The sequence below is a fragment of the Ciona intestinalis genome, unplaced genomic scaffold (assembly GCF_000224145.3).
Source record: "Ciona intestinalis unplaced genomic scaffold, KH HT001135.1, whole genome shotgun sequence".
NCBI classification, from domain to species: Eukaryota; Metazoa; Chordata; class Ascidiacea; order Phlebobranchia; family Cionidae; genus Ciona; species Ciona intestinalis.
The window spans coordinates 8,231-31,884 of NW_004191456.1; the positions used below are offsets into that span (position 1 = coordinate 8,231).

The 23,654-nt window shown below is 34.7% G+C and overlaps 1 protein-coding gene across 1 annotated transcript in view; it reads left to right on the forward strand.

Moving 5' to 3' along the window:
• zf(dhhc)-4 (zinc finger protein) overlaps positions 1-22,423 on the forward strand; it is a 29,603-nt gene extending 7,180 nt beyond the window's left edge. The window contains 13 exon segments of the mRNA NM_001078465.1: positions 625-774; positions 3,077-3,196; positions 5,399-5,566; positions 11,430-11,592; positions 15,817-15,848; positions 15,851-15,947; positions 18,121-18,260; positions 18,762-18,990; positions 19,089-19,151; positions 19,329-19,506; positions 19,969-20,123; positions 21,827-21,927; positions 22,034-22,423. Coding sequence (NP_001071933.1) covers positions 625-774; positions 3,077-3,196; positions 5,399-5,566; positions 11,430-11,592; positions 15,817-15,848; positions 15,851-15,947; positions 18,121-18,260; positions 18,762-18,990; positions 19,089-19,151; positions 19,329-19,506; positions 19,969-20,123; positions 21,827-21,927; positions 22,034-22,181 — 1,744 coding nt within the window. The 3' untranslated portion in view covers positions 22,182-22,423.
• Positions 22,424-23,654: the final 1,231 nt, after the last annotated feature.

Consider the following 23,654-nt stretch of genomic DNA (forward strand, 5'->3'; position numbering starts at 1 on the left):
TTCACCACATAAAGGTTCCTTGGGACATGATTTGTGTCAAAATTAGTATAGTGGGTGTCATTGGCGTAGAGTTTTGCAATTGCGTGGGAGTGCGGCAAACACGCAAACACAATTTAATTCAGATGTTTCTTAACGCAATAGTTAGACCTTCTACGCGACAGGAACACTTATCGCAATGTAACATCGTTTAACTTGCAAGTGTAATACCGCTCGATAATTTAGTAGCCTGAACTTTATTTACTTGGTCGGCTGCGTAACAAATCGTATAATGTTAACGTAAGTTACCCATTCGTGCAGTTCTGATGTAACAAACAGTTTATTTTATCATAAATCCCGCATTTATACAGCCAAGAGACATTTGCAATTGTGACAAAACATAACTAGCTATTTCGCAATAATAAGAATTGTGACGAATGCGTATTACGCTCAGCCTGGACAATACTTTGTAATATCATATTACAATTTGTGTTAGTTCCAATTTACTAACAGAACTATGTCTTTTTAACAAATGTAATATTACTTTAAGTTCACCACATAAAGGTTTTATGTGACATCTTGTTGTACTATTACTGTTTTGGTGTACTATGACAGAACCCTACTTTCACAAGGTGTTTTTATTTATAGATCATGGGACATTGTGAAAGCAACGCAATATGGGATTGTGGCAAGATGTAAAGCTCTAATTGAAGCTGGCTATGATGTACGAACACATGATTCAGACAATATAACTCTGCTTCACTGGGCAGCCATTAATAATCGATTAGAACTGGCAAGGTATTTTTCCTGATTTTATTTCTTACCATTACAAGCCAAAATATAAAAAATAACTTGCTCTATTTATTTAGTATGCATGTGCTTTTTTACCCGAATGATAATTAAATAATCAGAAAATTCATTTTAACACGTTCATCTATAGGCGGTACGAATTTTTACAGTCTACAAATAGGATAACTTTAAACGCATATCCCTTTGGTTGCATTTCACACCAGATGGGGCAACCCTACCACCAGTAACATAAATGTCAGCAGTTTGGGTATTTCTCAACACATGGTCCCATATTTGGTCTTTAAAAGAAGAAGCAATTTCCCCTCGTTTTCAGCAACAAAATATTCAACAGCCTATTTAGTTTTTGAAGGTTTCGGATCCGAAACTTGCTAGTAAGAAATCAAAATAGTATGCTTCACAGGTACCAACTAAAAATATTTCAAAAAATTAAGATTTGTAAAAAAAAAGTTTTGCTAAATTCTAAACATAGGAAATTAAACCTGTTTTAATAAGTCTAAACATTATTTGCAACCATTTGGTGTAGAATTTCTTGGTGATTTTACAGTATTGCCAGAATAGCTTTTCCTATTGGTATCCTACCTCTTTTTCAATAAACACAGGGCCGTAAATAGGCGCATTTTACATTCGTTAACAAACACACATTTTTATGTTTAAAATTTAATTCAGCAAATTTAATTAAATTTTATTACATTTGCACATTTCATATTTATTATTTAGTTAGAATGAGAGACGAAAATTGAAAGTCATTACATCAGGTTTTGACTTGTTACGTAAAACAAATCGCGTATCTGTGAAACTTGAACGATATTAACCTTTAAAGCGCTCACGAGACTGGGAAAACAACGTAAAATCTTTGAATTATTTTAATAACAAACTGAAATATTACGCGCAATGCCTTTGGGTTGCAAGCCAATGTATACTAAGACCAGGGGAGGTTAGAATACGCATGACGTTGCAACCCTTATCTATTATATCTCGTCCACTCGCTAATTAAAAGTGACACGTCATGTGTGTTGGAAGATCGTTGGGTTTTTCTTAAAATTGAAATGCAAATACAATACGAAGGTTTAAGGACCCTTTTTAACATGTATTCACAATCGTAAAAATTGCATATTTAAAACTTTGTTTGTACAGAATGTTGTACTCGTGGAACACCCATTGCGATCGGTAAACGTTTTGCTGCAGCAACATAAAACTGTTTTGATTGGGAGAAAACAATTGTAAATCAGTGTAATTATCTCCAAATACTCCCAATCCCAATGTGAACATTTAATTAAACCAAGCTGCTTTAAGGTTAAAGGTTAACAATGAACGCATCATTTGCTATTAGGATAGAGCTTAATTAGTGCGTCGATTGGTATTATTAGGATGCTGAAAATCCATGTGTCAATCGCTACTATGTTGTAATAAACAATCTGCTAAGGGAAGCCAATTAATATTGTATTGCTTATTCCCGCATGGAACAATACGTCGTCACGCTGCATGTCCTCGCGCAAGGCGCTGCTTCATGTAAGTGAAATTTGTATTGTTTTGTTACTGTATGTAACACCCTGGAGCGGCCCTGTCCCCTCACCTTGTTTAACCCTCCCTAAGGCCTAAAGTGTACCGTCCCTCTACTTTACCCAATAAACCTTAAGAAAGTTGGAAGTGCTCTGATAAGGGACGTATTATAAGCACAGTGAGAAGTTCAGGCGTGACACTGGTCATGTCTACACCCGATCAAATTGTTTCCGTTATACTGCCACGGGTCCAGTGGCCACGCCCGACAAAAGTAGATTATAACAATCATTATGCATTTAACAGAGATTAGCTTGGCATTTACGCTTTCTAGTTTTATAATGGGAAAAACATTTTTCTTTTTTGGGCATGCATTTGCGGAAAAGAGATAGTCTTTGAAACCTGAAACCATTAAATAATTTTACACTTGCGATGCGACACCAACCACTCCCTCGTATAGAATAAGCATGCGGTTGATCACTATTAAAAAAATTTTTTAGAAGAATCAGTCAGAAGAGGGGTAAGGAGACCACAGGGCATTAATATCCATTTAATAAACTCATTGTTTATAATGATTGATTCTTTTATGATTTGTCCGGTGGTAATAAAAAAACGTATTTAGTTTGAAAAAAAAAATTTTGTGACTTAAGATGCACAAGCGACATTGTGTCAGTGGCGTCACCCCTGCCCTACGTCTTAAATCGTCAGGAATATTACCGAGGACTTTAAATTCCTAGAGCCCGAGGTCTATCATAACACAATTGAAACTAAATATTTATTCTTTAATCTACAGATATTACATTTCTCTGGGTGCAGTAGTTGATGTGCTTGGCGGGGATTTAATGGCAACACCACTACACTGGGCCATCAGGGAAGGTCATTTAGGCATGGTTGTTCTTCTAATACAAGCTGGGTATTACATTTATTGAACATAGTACTGTTTGGGTATTTGGCTAGATAAAGAGCCAAAATACATTCATGTTTTAACTGCATCAATTATGTATGCTATCAAAGTATATAAAAATTTTAAATAGTTTTTTTACCATGTTTACTTTTTTTGCCAACCGAAAAGTCCATTAGTGTAATATCCATGTTTACAAGTGTTTAGCTGCAAAATCATATTATAGATGTCCTAGAGCATTTATGTTTGCCATTTCTGTAGTTTCTTTTTTGTTTGTTTTTTTTTCTAAATGAACAAGCAGTAAAAACCAAATATGATCAAGTTTGCAAATCATGTTATTGGGTTACGACATCTATGCTCATTTTACGAGGTAACAACAATTTACATGTTGTTAATTGCATCATAATGTCCATGGCCATTATTAGCTACAACGTGGATGTACAAACATGTTATAATTAGTAGTAATACTACCCAACTTTCTATACCTGAAAAAAATCAAGAAGTCATAAAACAGTTACTCACCGTATGAACACACAGCGTGACAACCGCAATCAAAATTGTATTAACTAACGTCACGTCACAATTGCTACATATGCGAAACAGTTATAGATAAACATCCTATAAACAGCCTTTTATTTTATAGCATTTTCTGCAGGCTGAGAAATTATTTAAAAACCTGTTAATCAACGCTAGCCGAGTTCAAATAAAAACGGCACTCTGCCATTGGCCGCATTCCTATAATACTCGGAATTACATCTACATTTTATCCAATTATAAAGTACCACAGCGAAATGTTGTATTGACGACTGGTTTTGTCATGAATACGGTTGAATTTAAATATTTACATTCCTTTTATAATATTGTACCCAGGCATGTAAAATGTGCAAATCGTTATACTTTCTTTAATAAGCTTCTGTGAACAATTTTTGAAATCCATAAAACGGTCGCCTTTTGAATTTACCACAAAAAATAAAAGTAATGGGGGTGTGTTTACGCACTTTAACAATTACCAACTTGCGGCGATACATTACGTCACAAGCGGCATTGTGGTGCAATCCATTATCGTGACTTTCGTATTGCCTTGATGCTGCATTACGTCACAATTATCATTGTGATAGAATTTCTATCATAGAAACAAAGATCGTAGAATATTGCGCAAGCCGGCACCTGCAAGTTTGACAATCTTTCAATACGTCACAACCGCTTCTGTGACATTTAAGGATAATGGCTACATAACGCGTAATACTAAAGTTTAACCGTAACCAGTGCATAATATAAGATCGCATAACAGGCATTCGCTTACTCTCGTTTTAACATTATTCAGACAAATTCAACCAGATTCCTAGCGAATCCACGTAAAAGGGAAAATATTTATTAATAGCTATTGTTATGAAAACAATGAGCATGTAAATTGTAATTGTGTTGAAAACAATTGATTTAATATTGAATTGCTGTTGTGTCGCAAATATTTGGCATGTCATTCCTTACTTTACTACGAAGAAATAAACTAAACTTGATAAAAACCATCGCAGCAGACGGGCGGGCATGTTTTTACATTGATACTCTGTGCCATGGATGCGCAAGATTAATTTTTTTCACACTTTAGGAATTCCAACGTAAAACTAATGCTTCTTTATACGTATCGCGAGCAGACACGCATACAGTTTATAGGGAAAAACAGAGTGTTTGGAGCTGACGCGCGCAGAGAGAAAGCGAGTGTTTTTTTATAGACAATCGGGCGCAGACTAGATAGTGCATAAGACAAAACATTGACTTTGTTTAAAATTAAAAAAATTAAACATTTTCTGCGTATTTAGTAAGTGCGCACGCGGACATTATGTATCCATGCTCTGCACATAATATGGGAGTGCGGTAATTACCATTTAGCCAACGTATACACACAATAATTCTAAAAAGTTAAAACAAAATTTGTGAAACTTTTATTTTTTTATATTATATTTATTTACCTAGTTTATCTTTTGCTTGCTCATCTTGGCAACCCTACCAGCAGTGGGAAAAGCTACGTATGTATGCTAAGAAATTACCAAACCTCCTAAAACAAAAAACTAGTTATCAGAATTTCATTTTTTATCTAATAAAATAAAAAAGGTTTGAATCCAATAAATAATATTTAAAATTTACGCCCTCTTTCCAATGTTTGCCACTAAACTATACGCGTTACAAGAAATGGCTGTCATATTCGATATTTTACAGGGCAGATCCTTGCTTGCGTGATGCAGAAGGTTGTGCAGCTATTCATGTTGCAGTTCAGTGTGCTCACACACCAATTGTTGCTTACCTAATAGCTAAAGGAACTGATCCTGATCTGCATGATGCAAATGGTAAAACTCCACTGATGTGGGCTACTTGGAGAACATTTAGGTATATATTTTTCTATTAAACCGCATGGTTCTAAACCGCACGAGTGATGCAAATATGCATTTTAAAACAGGCAGTCACAAAAATGATTATAAGTCACTTATAGTTGGCAAAAATAGATCTCAGTGTTGCTCGGGGGCTTCCCCATCTAAGTTACCAGTCATGTCGTTATATAAACCTTAGCTGTTTTTAAAAGTTTTTTTAGATGTTATGTAACCATTTTTACTTAACACTTTCAGCGCCACTTGTAGGCGTTGAAACATTAAGCATTCTGACGAAAACTGGGGTGGCAAGATTGCAGTTATGTTTTAGGTTATGACATCATACGCATGGCTGCGATTCGTTGCCAGGTGTCGCCGAGCGCAATCAGAGCTGCGATTGAGCTGTTTTCGCCAAGCATTGTTCGCGACACTTGGTCCAATTTAAGTTATTTACATTTTCGCGTCGCGGCAAAAACTGTTAAGTTTAGCGACGTGTCGGCATCGCGAAACCGAGATTCGGCGCGAGTCATTCTCGAAGTCCCCAGCGTCGCCAAATCTACTGCAGATGTCCAATCTTACAATGCCTGTCGTGACGGTTAGCGCAGCGTCGCTAAAATTTGGCGCAGTGTCGATAAAAAAACTCCAGGTGTCGCCAGAAAATCGCATTGTATGAAGTGGGAATTCTAACGTGCGTGGATATAATACTATTAGATTTTCAGGAAAAATAATATATCTTTAAAATTTGAGGTTTTTTTATCACTGAACTCGGCGGTATACATTTTTATAATATAATTCGTCGTTATCTATTAAGTATTATGAATCGTTGTCTCTCATTAGAACACTCTTCATCTTGGATTAAATGCCAAATAACTCGCAAGAAAATCTGATCAAGATTGTTTTGGATGCATTTAAAAATACGTCCTTGTATGTTTTGGTATTTAGGACAACTACTTCGGCCTTCTTTGATTTAGTCGTTCTGAAGTTTCGTTTAACCACACCAGTGCACACTCAACATGTAACGGTATCTCTAGGTTCGTTTTTGTGCGTAAATCAACCCATAAGTTTTAATTCATCACTTGCATTCGCCAGCGGTAGCAACATTAATCTATGCTACGCGTAATAAAGTCATTATTTACGCAGGATTTACTCCAGACAGGCAGACAGATTGTTACGTCATGGTAGGGATTCACACGTTGATTATTTACGTCATAATACCAATTTTCATATTCAATTATTGCCTCACAGGAACTTTTTAAATATAACTAACCTAACGTTCATTGTATAGTTTGGTTCATACTTCATATTGCCGAAATATTTTGTTACATTACTTATAGTTACAACACCGGTTAGGCAGACCTAGGACATAATACAATACGCATAGTTCTGGAAAGCATGTTTCTATTTTTTGCTAACGCGAGTTTGGTTTACTCCCTCTTTTACTGCATAAGAATTCAGTTAAACAAACAATATTACTGCTAAACAGACGATGTTTTATTGCTGCATTCTAAACGATTTAGGGCTTTAGGTTGCAATAATCAACCTAAATCTGTTCCAGAAGTATGGTTTATATTTACAATGTTTTCCTGGCCAAGCAGAGTGTTTGTTCTGAAATAGTAGGGATTCACACGTGGATTCATTGCATCATAATAACAATTGTTTGACCTGGTAACTCATTACGACATAATAGCAATTCACACGTCGATTATTTGCGTCATAATAGGGACTCACACGTTCAATATTTAGCCTGCAGGTGCTTAAAAACTGGTTGAATGTTTGCTTTTTCACGTGTGCCATCATAGACACCTTAATAAATGTTAAGCCTAAGGTGTCTATGGTGCCATCAAGTAAAGGATTTTGTCTCGTTTATAAGATGAATACTTTCTACGCACGTGAACACAACAACATGTGAATGCAATTTGTGTTTAGCCATAGATACCTAAACATATCTATGGTTTAGCTAAAGCTTGTGGCCACTGGCCAGACCTATTTTGCCACTATAGAATTAAACCTTTATTTTGTTTTGCGCTTCGTAACAAACTACGATCATGAATTATCCAATTTCTCGTCTAAGCTGTTTGCCGGTGTCAAAATTACCAATAAAATATTAAATTAATTTATGCCCGTTTGTAAATTTGATCGCATTTCCTTTGTCGATTTACCGATCGTATAGTCTGACTCGGCAGACGAGTGATCTTTTCGTCAACATGTAGATACGATAATATAGATAACGATTGTGACATCTTGCGCAATCAGTCACATTTATTAAAAGCAGTCATATTATAGTTGATTTTAAGTCCCAGAATTTTGATTTAAATCAACTACAAACGATTGTTACTTTGACGCGTGCCGTTATTCGTTTAGAGCTACGTAAGCGAAAATATGTATACAATTTCTGAGGGGGATGTTCAAACACTAGACAGACCCCTCGCGCCATTGATGTGACGTATTATGACGTCAAAATGATTAAGTTTTTCGCGACAATTTAGACGTAGAAAATTGCGCTCGTCGACACCTGGCAACAAATCGCAGCACTGAGCGTACGATAAAAAACAAACATTTGTTTTTAAGCACCTGCTGTGAACGTGTGAGTCCCTATTATGACGCAAACAATCACCGTGTGAATTGCTAGTTTTCCGTAATTAATTGCCAGGCTAGACAATCGCTATTATGATGCAATGAATCCACATGTAAATCCCTACTATTTCATAACAAACACTCTGCTTGGCTGAGGAAAATATTGTAAATATAAAGCAGCAATACTTCTGGAACAGCTTTAAGTTGATTATTACGGCCTAAAGCCCTAGATTGTTTAGATTGCGATGTACCAATAGAACATCATCCGTTTAGCAGTAATATTATTTATTTAACTGCATTCCGAAACTTGCCTTGGAAAAAAAAGTAGTTACAATCTTTCCAGAAATATTCTTATTTTATTTTTTTTAAGTCTGTTCTAACCGATGTTGTAACTAAATATTGTGGCAAAATAAACCAGACAATACAAGGAACGTTTGGTTAGTTGGTTAAAAGTTCCTGTAAGGCAATAATTGAATACGAAAATTGGTATTATGACGTAAATAATCAACGTGTGAATCCATACTATGACGTAACAATCAGTCTGCCTGGAGTAAATCCTGCGTAAATAATGACTTTATCACGCATAGCATAGATTGATGTTGCTACCGCGGCCAAATGCAAGTGGTGAATTAAAACTTACAAGTTGATTTACGCACATACTAATATTGAAACATGCGCATTACGAGACTGAAAGTTCAAGGTTGATTTAAAATCATATTTCCAATTGGCAACTTAAACGAACCTGGAGATAACGTTACATGTTGACTGTGATCTGGTGTGGTTAAACGAAACACCAAAACAACTAAATCAAAGAAGGTCGAAGTAGTTGTTCTAAAGAATGTTTTACCAAAACATACAAGAACAGATTTTTAAATGCATTTAATCCAAGATAAAAAAGCGTTCTAATCAGAGATGATGATTCAGATTACATAATAGATAACAACAAATCATTTTATCAAAATGTATACCGCTGAGTTCAGTGATAAAGAACTTCAAATTTTAAAGATATATTACTTGTCCTCTAAATCCAATAGTATTACATTCGTGCACGTCAGAATTTCCACTTCATAATAGGCGATTTTGTTGCTGACCCAGACTTTGGCGACACCTGGAGTTTTTTAATGACGCTGCGTAAAATTTTAGCGACGCTGCGCTAACTGTTGTGACAGGCATTTCGCGTCGCGTAAGATTGGACATCTGCGGTAGATTTTGGCGACACTGGGCACCATGAAAATAGTTCTGCTAATTTTAACGGTTATTGCCGCAACACGAAAATGTCCTTAAATTGGACTAAGTGTCGCAAGCTAGCTCGGCTTTTTTCTTAAAAAAGGGCACGTGGATGCATTGCATTATAATATCGATTGTTTGACCTGGCAGTTAATTACAACATAATAGCAATTCACGCAGCAATTATTTGCATAATAGGAACTCACATGTTTATTATTTAGCCTGCAGGTGCCTAAAAATAGGTTGAATGTTTGTTTTCTTCACGTCTGCCATTAAGAAAAGGATTGTCTTATTTATACGATAAATACTTTCTATGCACATGAACGCAACAAGCATGTGAATACAATTTGTGTTTAGATAAGGCTTAGTAGCCACTGGCCAGACCTATTTCGCCACTTTAGATTCCAGATTTTAGTTTGGCCTTGACAGCTCCAGCAAGGTCAGATGCTCCTGTCTTGCATTCGCATAATCTGGGGATGTGCCAACATAGTGAAAATATGTCTCATCTTCCTCGTCACAGACAGGGCAGATGGGACTTGCTTTTATACAGATGACTGGCAAACATGCATGCCCTGTTATCACTGGAAAAATGGAACAAAATGTTTGCCTTAGCAGCTTCAGGACTTGCTCCGAAAAGCATTGTCTAAGGTCACAAGTTATCCAATTCCTTGTCTAAGCTGCTTGCCGGTGTAAAAATACCCAATAAAATATTAAAAATAATTTATGCCTGTTTGTAAATTTTGTCGCATATGCCATATCTTTTGTCAATTTACTGTTCCTAGAGGTTGACTCGGGTGAAAAGTGATCTTTTCTTCAGCATGTGGGTACGATAATATAGATAACCATTGCAACAACTTGCGCAATTCCGAACCAGTCACATATATTAAAAGCAGTCGTATTGTAGTTGATTTTAAGTCACAGAATTTAGATTTAAATTTGTTTTTAGAGCTACTTAAACGAAAATATTTATAACATTTCTGAGGGTGATGTCCAAACACCAAACAGCCCCCCTCTAGATCCACCACTGAAAAGCCGTATTATGACGTCAGAATGATTAAGTTACCAGGGACACTTTGAATGTCTAAAATTGCGCTCGGCGACACTAACGAATCGCAGCACTGCTTGGGGTAAGAAAAGACCACCACCTAGACCACTAAAAAATTTATTTATCGCAAACAGCTTTTGTGGGTAAAACGATTATTTATTTCTCTTATTTTTTATCCTAACTTTCATTGTAAGAGGTGATAAATATAGGAAGAAAGAAAAGCATTAGAAAAAGGCTGTTAAAAATTTACTAAGAGGTATTTTGCTTTTACGGAAAAAGTGAGGAATAGTTGAGGTTTCTGAAAAATTGTATTTATGAGCGTTTGTATATATACGTGGTTTACTATGAACTAAAATACAACGCGGCATTCATAAAAAAAAATGTAAAACATGTATTTACGTGTGATGGCATTCAAGACCATTGTTACCAAAACGTAAATATTCGTACAATGGCACCGAAAGTGTTAATTTTTTTTTACATTGTGAAACTTCTTGTGTAAAACATCATAAATCTGTGTTTTATATTTTTTGTTGTATGAAGGGAAAATAATACTTACTAAATTATGGTAAAGTAACACCCCCACTAACAGACTTAATTAATGTCACGTCTTTTTACATAAAGCTATACAATACAAGCCAATTTCTATTTTTGATTAGCTCATCATACTTGGCCTGTCCCGTTACAGTAGTTATAATTTGGAAGTACAGGTTACAACTCGAAAGGCTCAATACCTATTGCTAATGGGTCCACATTTCAGTTAATATCACTGCTCACTGGTCAATTCAGCAAAAAAAAAGGCAATAGTTTACATATTTTTTTTAAACTCAGAAAACATAATGTAGATGGTACATTATGTTTTGCTGCAAACAAATTAATATTCGGTTAGGAAAGCACAATTGGCCAGTGTTTTTTTTGCAAATTAAAAAAAATGTTTTGTTTAAAAGCAAAATGTTTTTAATTAAAAGCAAAAGTATCTGAAACGTTTTATTTGATGTAGTAATAACTGCTATGATAATTACAATTGATTTTTTTTTTTTAGTGTGGACCCCACAAGAACCCTTTTGTCAATGTATGCCAGTGTAAATATGAAAGACATGGTCCAACACAATACACCGTTACATTGGGCATGCATGTCTCAAAACACAAATGTCATCATGTTGCTAGTTCAAGCTGGAGCTGACCTCGATGCAAAGAATGACAAGGTATTTGACTATTTCTTTTCTTACACTGCAATACAGCAAATTATTTTTGATCTTTTTACAGCTGTTAGGGTATAGTGGCTAGAGTGGTTGGCATACAAGCAACATTAGGGCTATCGACATAGGCGGATTTATGAATGTTCTGACGGGGGTGTTTGCAAGAAAATGTTTAGCTTATAGTTACAAAGCATCATATTAAACCTTGCAAGTTTTAATTTAACACTTTCGATCGACCGCAGTATCAATAACACATTAAAGAGTCCAGCCCACGGTTCTCATTGTTGCGCAGGTTTTTGCACAAGAATAAAGTTTTATGTCTGCTGATGTTAAATTAACAGTCAGTTTGTGAAAATTCGATTTAATCTAAAAGTTATTACCGTTTAAAAATAAATTTCAAAGTTGTAAAAAACGTCACTCGCGGGCACTGTGACGTCACAATACAATATTTCGTTTATGGGGAAACCCGGCCTATCAGCGGTTTATCGGTTACTGTTGCAGTTTTGATAAATAAGCAAATCGAAACGTTTTTTAAGGTATTAACATTACTTTAAATGGCGGCAGCAACTTATTAGAAGTTATTTCCTAGGAATCAGTGTATAACCTGTAGCGTTTAGCTTCTTTACCCACAAAACAAGTTCGTTTACTTAGCGATCCAAACAACAACTTCTTTATTCTGAACTCAAGGAATGGAAAAGGAAAAGGCCTTTACTCAATAAAACAACCAATCAATCAATCAAGGAAAAGCTCAAGAATTTAATACGAAATAAACGAAAGAATGCGCCGATGGTAATCACCACGCGCGCTGTAACTCAACATTGAAATAAAATAAAACTGGCTGTGGTTAACAAAACGGGCTAAAAATAAGGAAGTAATTAGATTAACAATAGAGCAAATATATAGATCATTACACAAAATAGTTTACCGTGCTTAGCGGAGAATTTGTTTCCGTGACTTTCCAGGGTTCAAATTTTAAATTCTTTTCGTTTTTTTCCTATATGGCATAGACTATATTTATATCTGTATTTAAAGTTACCACATAGAAGTTTACCAATAAGCCGAGTAATCATGTTTGATTGGTGCTGTGTTTAAAATAGCAAGACAAGAATGACTGTACAGTGTACATAATATGATACGTTAGGTATATATATATGTGTGTGTAATAGTGATACGTAGGTATATATATATGTGTGTGTGTGTGTTTTCATTTTCAATAATAAGAGTGGGACATAGAAAAAAAAGCAAGCAACATTACATTGGTATGCTGGTCATCTCATTTGTAGTGCACATTTTACTTCAGGTAGTTTTACTATGATATGTTCTCATTAGGATATGCAAGGAAACTTGTTCAGATTAAGTAAGCAGCATTTATTGGAGACCCCAGAAGAACTTGGAAGAAACAGATCCACCATCTACAAGCATTCTGTATTCAAAACAATGAAAATAATCAAATACTCAAATGTGTATTTCCATCAATGTTGAATGTACTTTATTTAAAACAACATAACTGTTGCATGAATGACATATTGTATGAAACAGGACCATTCAAAACTGAATAATAAAATATTCCTGCAAATGTTGTTAAACTGTCACTATAATGTTGCTCGCTTACACTTTTGATCAGTTGATCAATTTTTTATATTCGATTGTATGAGATAACGTCACACTGGCTACACATGCGAAACAAGTTATAGAAAAACATTCTAAAGCAATAATCAAACTGGTCTTGGTCCATGGTGCTGTGTAGGTAAGCTGAGAAAAGAACTGTTCAGCATATTTGATGTTGTTATTTAACCTAATTTACTGTGGTAAAACAACCAACATTATGTAATTGATGCAAAGTGACCATTCTTTCTATTAGTAGCATTTTATTTTAGCGTTTTCTGCAAGCCATGAAATTATTTAAAAACCTGTCAATCAATGCTAGCATGAATACAGTTAAATTAAAATTTTTATTTAAAAATTTTATTTAAAAACCTGTCGATCAATGCTAGCTAGTCATGAAGACAGTTTAATTTACATTTCGTTTTATGATATTCACCTGTAGCCAGGCATTGAAAAATGTGCAAATCGGTATAGTTTCTTTAATATGTTTCTGTACACAATTAATAATAGCCTGAGCCCGAGCGCTAATGGCATCAATAAAGAGAAAAGGCGCGCGTAAACACAATCGATTTTAGTCAGAAGGAGCCGCTAATCTTTTTCTTCTGATCAAACGAACACGTGGTTTAAGATCAGAGAGGCTGTACAAGACACGAGTTTTCGTGAATTGCAGTGCAGGCATGTAAAAAATAAAAATCCGGCCGATACCGGTTTGCATTTATATTTTTCCGGCAGTTTTCCCGGCGCGTGTGTTCTGACGTCAAATTTTGCATCTCTATCTAGCCCCGCGTTCGTGCGCCGCTTTCACCATGTACGAGGCTTTTGGATATAAGCCTTACGGTTTCTCCCGCGGTCCTTCGTAGCGTAGAAATTTAATTAAAAATGTGTCAATCATGTTTCGTCTTTTCCCGATCAAAGTCTGTTTTCCGCGACGATTTTCACGTGTAACACAAGGTAAGTGTCACAGGACTAAACATTTAGCCGTAAAATTAAAGTTTTGCTACTGAGCTTTTCTAATAAATACGGCATAGTGTCATTTATACTACGCGCGACAAACTTTTTCCGTTCAACATTGAAATTAATAACAGACGCTAGTTTAAGCAAGGAATACTCTGCTAGGATTGCTACTTTAATAAAACGATAAAACTAATCGGCGATTACCAACTACAGTTTAAAACTCACGCGTTTCTACCTGCAACGAATTTTCTTGTAATAATAATTACCGNGAATTTAATAGTGCTTAAGATTGCTCTGTGTTTTATATTCCGTAACACGAGTTGAGATATTTGTTCGTATTGTTACGTATAACATTAGTCATAATCCCTATTATGGCGCAATCAAATACCGCAAGTGCATTACGACATAGCTAGTAATGTTACGTCACAATTGCCATTGTCTCCGCATAAATGCCGGATTTATGATAATATAAAGCTGTTTGTTACGTCAGAACTGCACGAATAGGTAACTTACGCATACGTTAACACGAAACAAAATGTTACGCAGCCGGCGAAGTAAATAAATTCCGGATTCCCACGCCGGCCGTTTTTTTGCCGGCAGTTTTAAAAAAATCCGGCCGATGCCGGCGGCATCGAAAATAGGCACTTTTTACACCGCTGTTGCAGTGCTGCAGGATGTTTTAAACAAAATTTGTTTATAATTGTTACAAAAGATATTGCAATATTAAAAGAAAAGTCATTTTACAATTTTTCACCTTTAATTACGAAATCAAACGCGGAAACACTTGCCACTCAGTAACTCGCAGGTGCTGCTGTTTGTGACTTTCCGAGAGTAAATTCCTAATAAATGAAATTTTCTTAAACTACGTTTCATTACAAACTCAAATGTGAAATCGGCGTATTCAACTACGCATATTCGGATTTTATTGCGTATATAAAATGCATCGAATAACACCGAACTAATCGAATCCTGATTCGACCTATCTCTAGCTTTTTGCACGTGATTAAGCATTTCATACTAACCCCGGCTAAAATGGTTCACATAAAAAATTAAAAATAGTGGAACTTTAGATTAAAGGCCTTATATTAATTTGATAAATTTTATTTAGGACAAAAAGTTATGTAAAAAAAAGTTATTTTTCAAAGAGGGGGTTTGGACTCCCTTGAAATCCAGGGTGAAGAACCAAATTCATCACATGCGCAGGGGTGGCGGTCTTTGTGTTCCAAATATTTTTGACCCTACACCAGCACCCGTGCAGGTTACTGAAAGTTGTACCGAAACTGAACTAAATATTTCCACAACCCTTGTCAGTAAAATAGCAATTGCCGTAAAAACAGCTGAGGTTTCCAAAACAAGCTTTTTAGCCTCTAACTTAGATGAAAAAGCCCCCAGCAACATAGAGATCAAATAAAATCGCCTTTCTTTGACAAGATGACATTAAAATCTTAATGTATGGTTGAATACATACCACATTCTTAAAAGGTACATTCCCGTTTTCAAATCACTTTACTAAAAAACTATTAAATGCTAAGATGCTTTTTAAACAGTATGTTGAAAAATAAATAATGATTGCAGAATATTTAGTTTTTTAAATCGATTCCTTACAGAGCTACTGCATATGCTGTTCAGCGCTTTTTACAAGAATATATGTGATTTTAAATTTTTATTTAGGGTGAAACTCCACTTGACATCGCACGAATTAAAAGAACGTTTGGATCACATCTCGTTTGCAAATGATAAGAAGGGAAAGAGGACTTGATACACAGACCAACTTCTTTCAAACACTTGTCTCAAATAAAACTGTAAGAAATGTACCTTTATTTTTATTTAAGCCAATATAGACATTCTGTTTTGCCAAAACCGACAATGGTGTTTTGTAACACCAAGGGCCCTGACAAGGTACCCTAAAACAAAACAAAGTTTAAAAATATGCTCCCTTAACCCTTTACCTGCCGCCTATTTTTTCAAAATGTTTAACTTTTGACCAGGTCTCACCTAATTGGATTTTGTAACCAAACTATAGTAGTTAGAGCAAAACATGCTGTAGAAAATTTGTAGAATATAAAATTGTCTTCAACCTCATGTTTTTAATTTTTTGAAGACATCATAATAAGTTTTTTAATATAGAATATTTTAGAAATGAACAGAAGTATCTAAAAGAAATGCATTGCAAACTTGATCAGTATGAAACTATCTTTCTTTTAATTTATATTATGTACTTTTAGTATGTTCATACACGCAAAAATCTCATAAAGAGCGATCGGTGTCATACTTTCGAACCTCCTAATGATGGTGCTGTGGACAAACTTATTGTTTTCAGTGAATAAAGTAAATTGTGGTCTGTTGTATTTATCAATGAGGCTCTAGAAAACACAAATTCAATAACATAACAGAATAAATAACATGTGAAAACAGCTTTGAAACAATAAAACATAGTTCGAAATGTCATCAGGGTGTTTCCCCACTTGAATATCCTATAGCAGTGGTTCCCAAACTTTTTTTTCACCCGGCGCCACTTGAGCTATTCAAAATGTTTGCGGCGCACTTAGCCAAAGGTCTTAGAAATAAAAACGCATTTTTACAGTTTTATCGTGTATTTTAAGATTAGGCTCGTTTAAGCATATGAAACTTAAGCATATGAAAAGTGTTGTACCACAGTCTGGACATGATTATTGCAAACCGAAAGAAATAATTGGCATTGTTACGTAATATACAAATCTACTGTACAGATAGAAATGCGAAAACAAACTTTTTAAATTTTATTATTGAACAAACACGTTGGATTTTAATATAAAACAACAATTTATATTGCAATAAAATATTAATACAAATCAATTATCTCGACCATGCTAAATTGGAAATGTTTCTGCAAATTTTCACGGCGCACTTGACGAGTTGCGTCGGCGCACTAGTGCGCCGCGGCGCCCACTTTGGGAACCGCGGTCCTATAGGTTTTGTTCCTGCTGAATACAACATCAAATCTCATTCAAAACCAAATATATATATATATATATATTTTTTACCCATCAACTTTAGCACAAATTATCATAAAAGTGGTCAGGCAGATGGTCATAAATTTTGAATTTTTAAACAGATTTGCTTAGTTTGTACATATAAATCATACTAATTAGAGTAATACCAGCTAATTCAACAACTAAAATTTTAAAAAATGCAAGCCTATATGTCCAGGTGTCCATTTGAGCTAATTAGTACATAAATTCGGTTCTTGCACCCCTACAATGTGTTTTCAGAGCTAAAAATGTTTTGCGGAGCCTAAACAATGCTGCAACTCTGAATTGGCGCGAACAGAAGATTATGGCAAAAACAAGGGTCAAAACTGAAGAAAAATGGCTAAATTTGTTAAAAATGTTCAAAAACTTTGACAAAGCAATACTCAAACTTTTTAAATACGTTGGTATATATTTTTAATTGCTTAAATTAAAAGGAAATTGTTTCCTATTTGAAATGAGACCAAATTAGGATCGATAATGTAGAATTCTGCAGAATCGCCGTTTAAGTGACATGTGGTCCCACGTCGACTGGAGTCGCTTCAGGCAGTTTAAGGGTTAAATTAGGTAACTAAATCATATTGGAAAAATGAGAAACAATGTGTAAATACTCAAAGTTTATACAACTTTTTTTTGTCTAAGGTATCAGGCAAAAAGGATAATTTAAAAAACTAAAATAATAGTTTCCACAAAGTTTCATACTTGGTACTTTGTAGGTGAGCCCAAGGTATATGAAACAATTATCCATACCCTACCATGTGAGGAAAATAATGTTAGATCTATTCAGGTTTTAAAAACTCTATGCTATTTTTTTGTTTTTATAAATTCAAATGAGACAAAATTATTAAATGTTGGATGCACATGGTAAAGCACTTTTTAAAAGATAACACATTCTTAACTAGCGGTACATAAACTATACCTATTATTTATATTTTAGCTAACACAGAGGTGTGTTTGTTTTTATTAGTTTCGTCAGCGAACAACATTTGTTGTAACTTTCTTCTCTATGTTTTGTGTTGGATTTATTTTGGAGTTGAGCACCCCATCCTGGCTTTCAAAAATGATTTTGTGTATTTTTTGTTATCTCCTTGTTCATGGAATTTCGGCGTAAGTAGATTCTAATTAAAAATTTGCGTTAAGTTTTAAATAATTGCATACAGTTTTAAAATGTTGAAGATGAGTCATAACATTGAAATGACCATGTTACAGTCAGTGCTTCAGATTATCATTGAAATGCTATACCACTGATTATCGTTTATGTGTTAGTGCAATATTGTTGAACTGAATAATTATTATTATATCCTTTAGATGTCTTTTTACAATTAGAACATTAATTCAATAAGAGATTATATATATATATCATTGATAGATAATTTCAACAATTCAAAGCTAACAAAAAAGACGAGTTGGTGGGATTGCTGCCAAACTATTTTAAATGTCCAAACTGTCAACGGGGTCAAATATAGGCAAAAGACAGATATCCATAGAGTTCTATTATGCAACTTTTAAGCAAAAAATAAACTTACCGACACAAAGTAAAGCAAGTTTTTTGTGTGCAACTGCAATCTATTTATAAAATTTGATAAAAATAATGATACTTATTTACAGGTTCTTAATAACACAAAATGAAACAATGTTTATATTACCATTAGCAATATCAATTGCAACAAAGTTTTGGGTTTACTGTACAGCATTTTTCTATTATTGGCCGTACATCTATGCACCAATTGGAGTCATCTGTTTTTTTCTTTTTTCTACTGGAATGTGGTACTTCTTTTATAAGTCTATTAAAACCAATCCTGGAATCATAACAATGGCAGAAGATCAGAAAAAAGGGGTATGACAAAATTATTTAAGTGCTTGTTGTTTGTGTTTATTTACTGACCAATAAATGGCTTAATGGTTTAAAAGAAATTTAAGACTAAATTTTTGTAGGCGATTGTACACCTTGCTGAAACGGATGGTTTAAAGCTGGGAAATATCTGCAGTTCATGTTTGGTATTATTATTTATGTGTACCTATGTATTAAGTTTTTCAACTTATATTTTAATACTCTAGTTTTCTAACTTTTTATGGAAAAAGGTATTAATTCGCTTGTTTCTAGAAATTAGTGAAGAATTGTTTAAAATGTAAATACTTTTGTGTTTTTGGCATTTATTCTTTTAATCTGTTCAGATTATTAAACCACTGCGTTCAAAACACTGCTCAGTGACTAATCGTTGTGTTGCAAAATTTGATCATTATTGTCCCTGGGTTTTTAACACGATCGGTGCAGAAAACCATCCATATTTTATTGGATATCTGGTTTGCCTTCTAGGAATCTTGAGCTGGCATATATATGCAGCTTTTCAATGTATGTATCATTAAATTTTTATTTTGTAAATCCTTGCTCGCTTATTTATATCATGTTTAAACAGAATTAACATAAAACCCTAACCATAACTAGACTAAACCAGCAGGTTTTTAACATTCCAACCTTTACTGTTGTTAGTTTATAATCTAAAACTATGATTCCTGGCCTACATTTGTTATAAAAATATGTTAACATATCAGTTGCTTTCATGGGTTAAAATTTAAACACAAACCTCTTTAAATAAATTTTATCTAAAACATATACACTACCCCTTTATTTACACTCAAGACTCAATTTGATGGATCTTTTTCCATGTTTTTGCCTACTAAAATTTGAACCTTTGTTTAAAGCATTGATTTAGATAATGGTAAAATTAAGAATGATTGTGATAGTATTGTCTTGTACTGCGTACTGTTAAAGCCATTCTATTTTATAAAACTTATGGATTTGACGTGTATTTAGTTTGGCAATATGGAACACCTGTCTCCACTGATCTTGTTGGGTTTGAAAGAATCTGGTCTATTATGAAGTATTCACCATGGGTTGTGTGGATTTTTTTAAATTGTGTCTTTCATTCAACTTGGGTTTGTGTTCTGCTTGTTTGTCAACTATACCAGGTTTGTTTATTTAAATTTGAAATACATGACCTAATGCCTTTTTTTGCATGGTAACTATTATGCACGTAAGTACTCGCAAGTACAAAGTCAGCACGCATAACGTCGTTAGCGAGTCATCTGCTGTAGGAGGTTGGTGGTTACTCGCATTATGCAAGTAAAGGAAAATATGGTGGGACGACAGTTTCACTTTTAACAGCCTAATCTTTTTTGGTTATCAATTTTACAGTTTTAGTGGGTAATAGCACCATAAGGCATCAGAAATTACATTATAAACCCGATTTAACCGTTAGCGAATTATTAAAGAACGATAGTATGCAAATCACTATTCGTATAAACATTTTACTATGTAAAAAGTGTATAAATGAATGTGACTTTATCTTTGCATGGCCGCAACAGCTCTATAACAAAAGCTCGAATCACGCGACTTAGTTGGTGTTTATGCTTTTTATGTTTGGTTCACAATTTGGTTAAACCATTGGTTCCCAAACTGGTATGCGAAAGTCTGCTAGGCGAATGCGAACACTTATTAATTTCATACCTAACAATCGCAAATGATCTTTTAGTAATTGTCGTAAGCATTACTTAAGTTTACACAAATTACATTGGGTGTGACACTTAATGCTATATTCCCTAGTAGAACTTTTTTAAATCGAGGCAATGCTTCACAAAGCATTTTGCAAACCTATCCGTACTTTACTTACACGCTTACGTGAAAAGACAAATATCAAACCGGTTTTAAGCAACCGCAAGCTAAATAATCAAGAGGACAATCGCTACTATGACGCAAATAATCAACGTGTGAATTGCTATTATGTTGTAATCAATTGCCAGGTCAAACAATTGCGCTACTACTGGAACATATTTAGGTTGTTATTTTACCCTGTTCAATTACCAAAAGCTTTTTATTTTACACACAACTTTGAAAAAGGCAGTGCCAAGTTTATGTTGCGAATTCACGCGAAAAAAAAACGTACACGTGGTTTCTAATTTCACTATTCAAAATTAGTTGTTCATGAGCATTTAGTAGTTTGCAGTATGTAGGTGGTACGACAACGCTGCATGAACCCAAAAGTGGTACGCGAGTAGATAAAGTCTGGACACCACTGGGATAAATGTATACTATGATAAAGCAATATCACTACTTAACTTCCCTGTCTTTGTGAAGGTTGTATACTGTCTACAATAACAGCACTGTTGTGCCGTTAACCCCAAATTCTTTACAAGCCAGTATTCTTACCACTGAGCTTAGTGTCTCTTGCATTGTAGGAAGAAGATGAAATGTTCATGATACCACTATTCTAACTCCCATTTGCTTTGTAACATAAATAAATGAACATTAGCTGTTTAAGAAAGGAAAGTGGCCGGCGCCGTGGCATGGTGGTTAGCGCGCCTGCCTGTAACCCGAAGTAATGGGTTCAACGATCGTCGCTGCTACCATTGTGGGCGTATGTGTCCTTGGGAAAGACACTTAATGGCAATTGCTCCAACCCGGCGGTCACTAATGGGTTGTCCAAATTATCAGCCATGCATAAAAAAATCCCAAAAAAATTTTTCACTTACAAAGTAACATACATGGTAACTCGTAAGCTGGCACGAGGTGTTAAACCCGTGTGATAACGACTGTCGTTTTCCGGCCATGCGAGGTTAAAGTAAGTTACATTCATTAATTCATTCATTCATATTGCATTACATGTAACCGGTAGATTATATGGCTGGGTGTTACAACAAATGAAAGGATGAATGCCGGAAGATATCATCATTTCCATACATCACAACATGGCAACTTGGAAACAAGTCCATTCAAGTAAGCAAATTGGTGTTCTTTATGTAACATTAACAGTGTCTAACCTAGTCTGGATACCATTGCAAATGGATATCTGTAGTTTTAATTCAATTTTTATTAAAACCAGTCGAGGTGTTGTGGCAAACTTCGCGGACTTTTTTCAAATAGAGCTATGTGGAATGTTGAAACCACTGAAAATTGATTGGAAATCGAAAATGGAATTTCTTCCGGAATATAAAAACGTTACAATTCGTAAATCACATGATCATATTTAATTTTACTTTGTACTAGAGTAGATGTATGTAAGCACAAATTTTCATATATCATAGTATATTATGCTATAATTACTGAAATCAGTCAATGATCCAATTAAATTGTGTTTAATATTTTTTTGTCAATACTTACATATCTGTATTGTAGTTTTTGTGTGTTACCCGTTTGTGTTCCAAGTTTGTTCTGTTAAACTGTTACATGTCCGCATGATTTTAATAAAAAAATAATTAGAACTAAATAAAAATATTTTTTAGTTGATTTTTATATATGCTGTACAGTGTAGCGTCAATGCAGTAGAATTGAGTAACCGCGCATGCGTAGTAGATCAGAACAATTACAATACGAGCTCCTAATAAATACGTACCGACTGAAAAAGTTCCAAATATTACTTTATTTATTTTTTTTGCTTTTTTAAACGGGGGTCCGGACCCCCCTTTAAATATTAAAAGAAAAACATTTTTTTTATTGTAATTTTTTTTTTAGAAAATAAAATTAGAAAACCCTCCTCTTAAAAAGTGGTAAAGCAGTCATATAATTGTAGTTTAAAACCAATTTTACGTTATATTTTGTTAAATTAATTTAAGGTCTTTAATCTAAAGTTACACTATTTTTAGTGTGAATATTTATACCCAGGGTTAGTATAAGGTGCTTAATCACGTGTAAAAAAACTAGGGATGGGCCGAATCAGGATTCGATAATTTCGGCGTTATTCGATGCATTTATATGTAATCGAATCCGAATATGCGTGGTTGAATATGGGGGTTTCACATTAGAGTTTGTAATGAAACCTAGTTCAAACAAATTCGTTCGTTAGGAATTTACTCTCGGAAAGTCAGGAACAGCAGCACCTGCGAGTTACTGTGTGGCCAGTGTTTCCGCTTAGGATTTCGCAATTAAACGTGAAAAATTACGTACGTGGTTATTTAAATAGGTTTGTAAAACGGGGGGGGGGGGGTTTTACAGGAGAAAGACACATACGCCGATCGGTGTTACTCCCGCCGTCGAGCATCGAACCGGGGCCCTTCGGTTCTCGATGCAGACGCCTAAACCACTGAGCCACGGCGCCGGACGACAAAAGGCATTATGCTTGTGTTTATCCAATATCCTATATTTTTAAGGACCGGTTTTAAAAGTCCGCAACGGACATATCCATTAACTTACTTGTTGTTACTGCGGTGTTCTTTTGCTAGATATATATAGGCTGTCTTAAAAAACTTTTGTTTTAAGCCAAATACTATTTTCACTCAGCGACTGAGTCAAACTAAACTGTCGGTAAAACCAAAGTTAGTATAGACCAAGTTAGGAAACGGCGCTCGTGTCCGCCATTACGGAGCCCACAAAGCGTGAATCGCCTATACAAATGCATGGTCGGCATGTGTTCATTTAGTTCTTGTAAGAGATACAAAGCTAGAAAACACGTATAGCGGTTGTTTTAACATATAAAATATAATTTCTAATATAAATCTTGTCATATA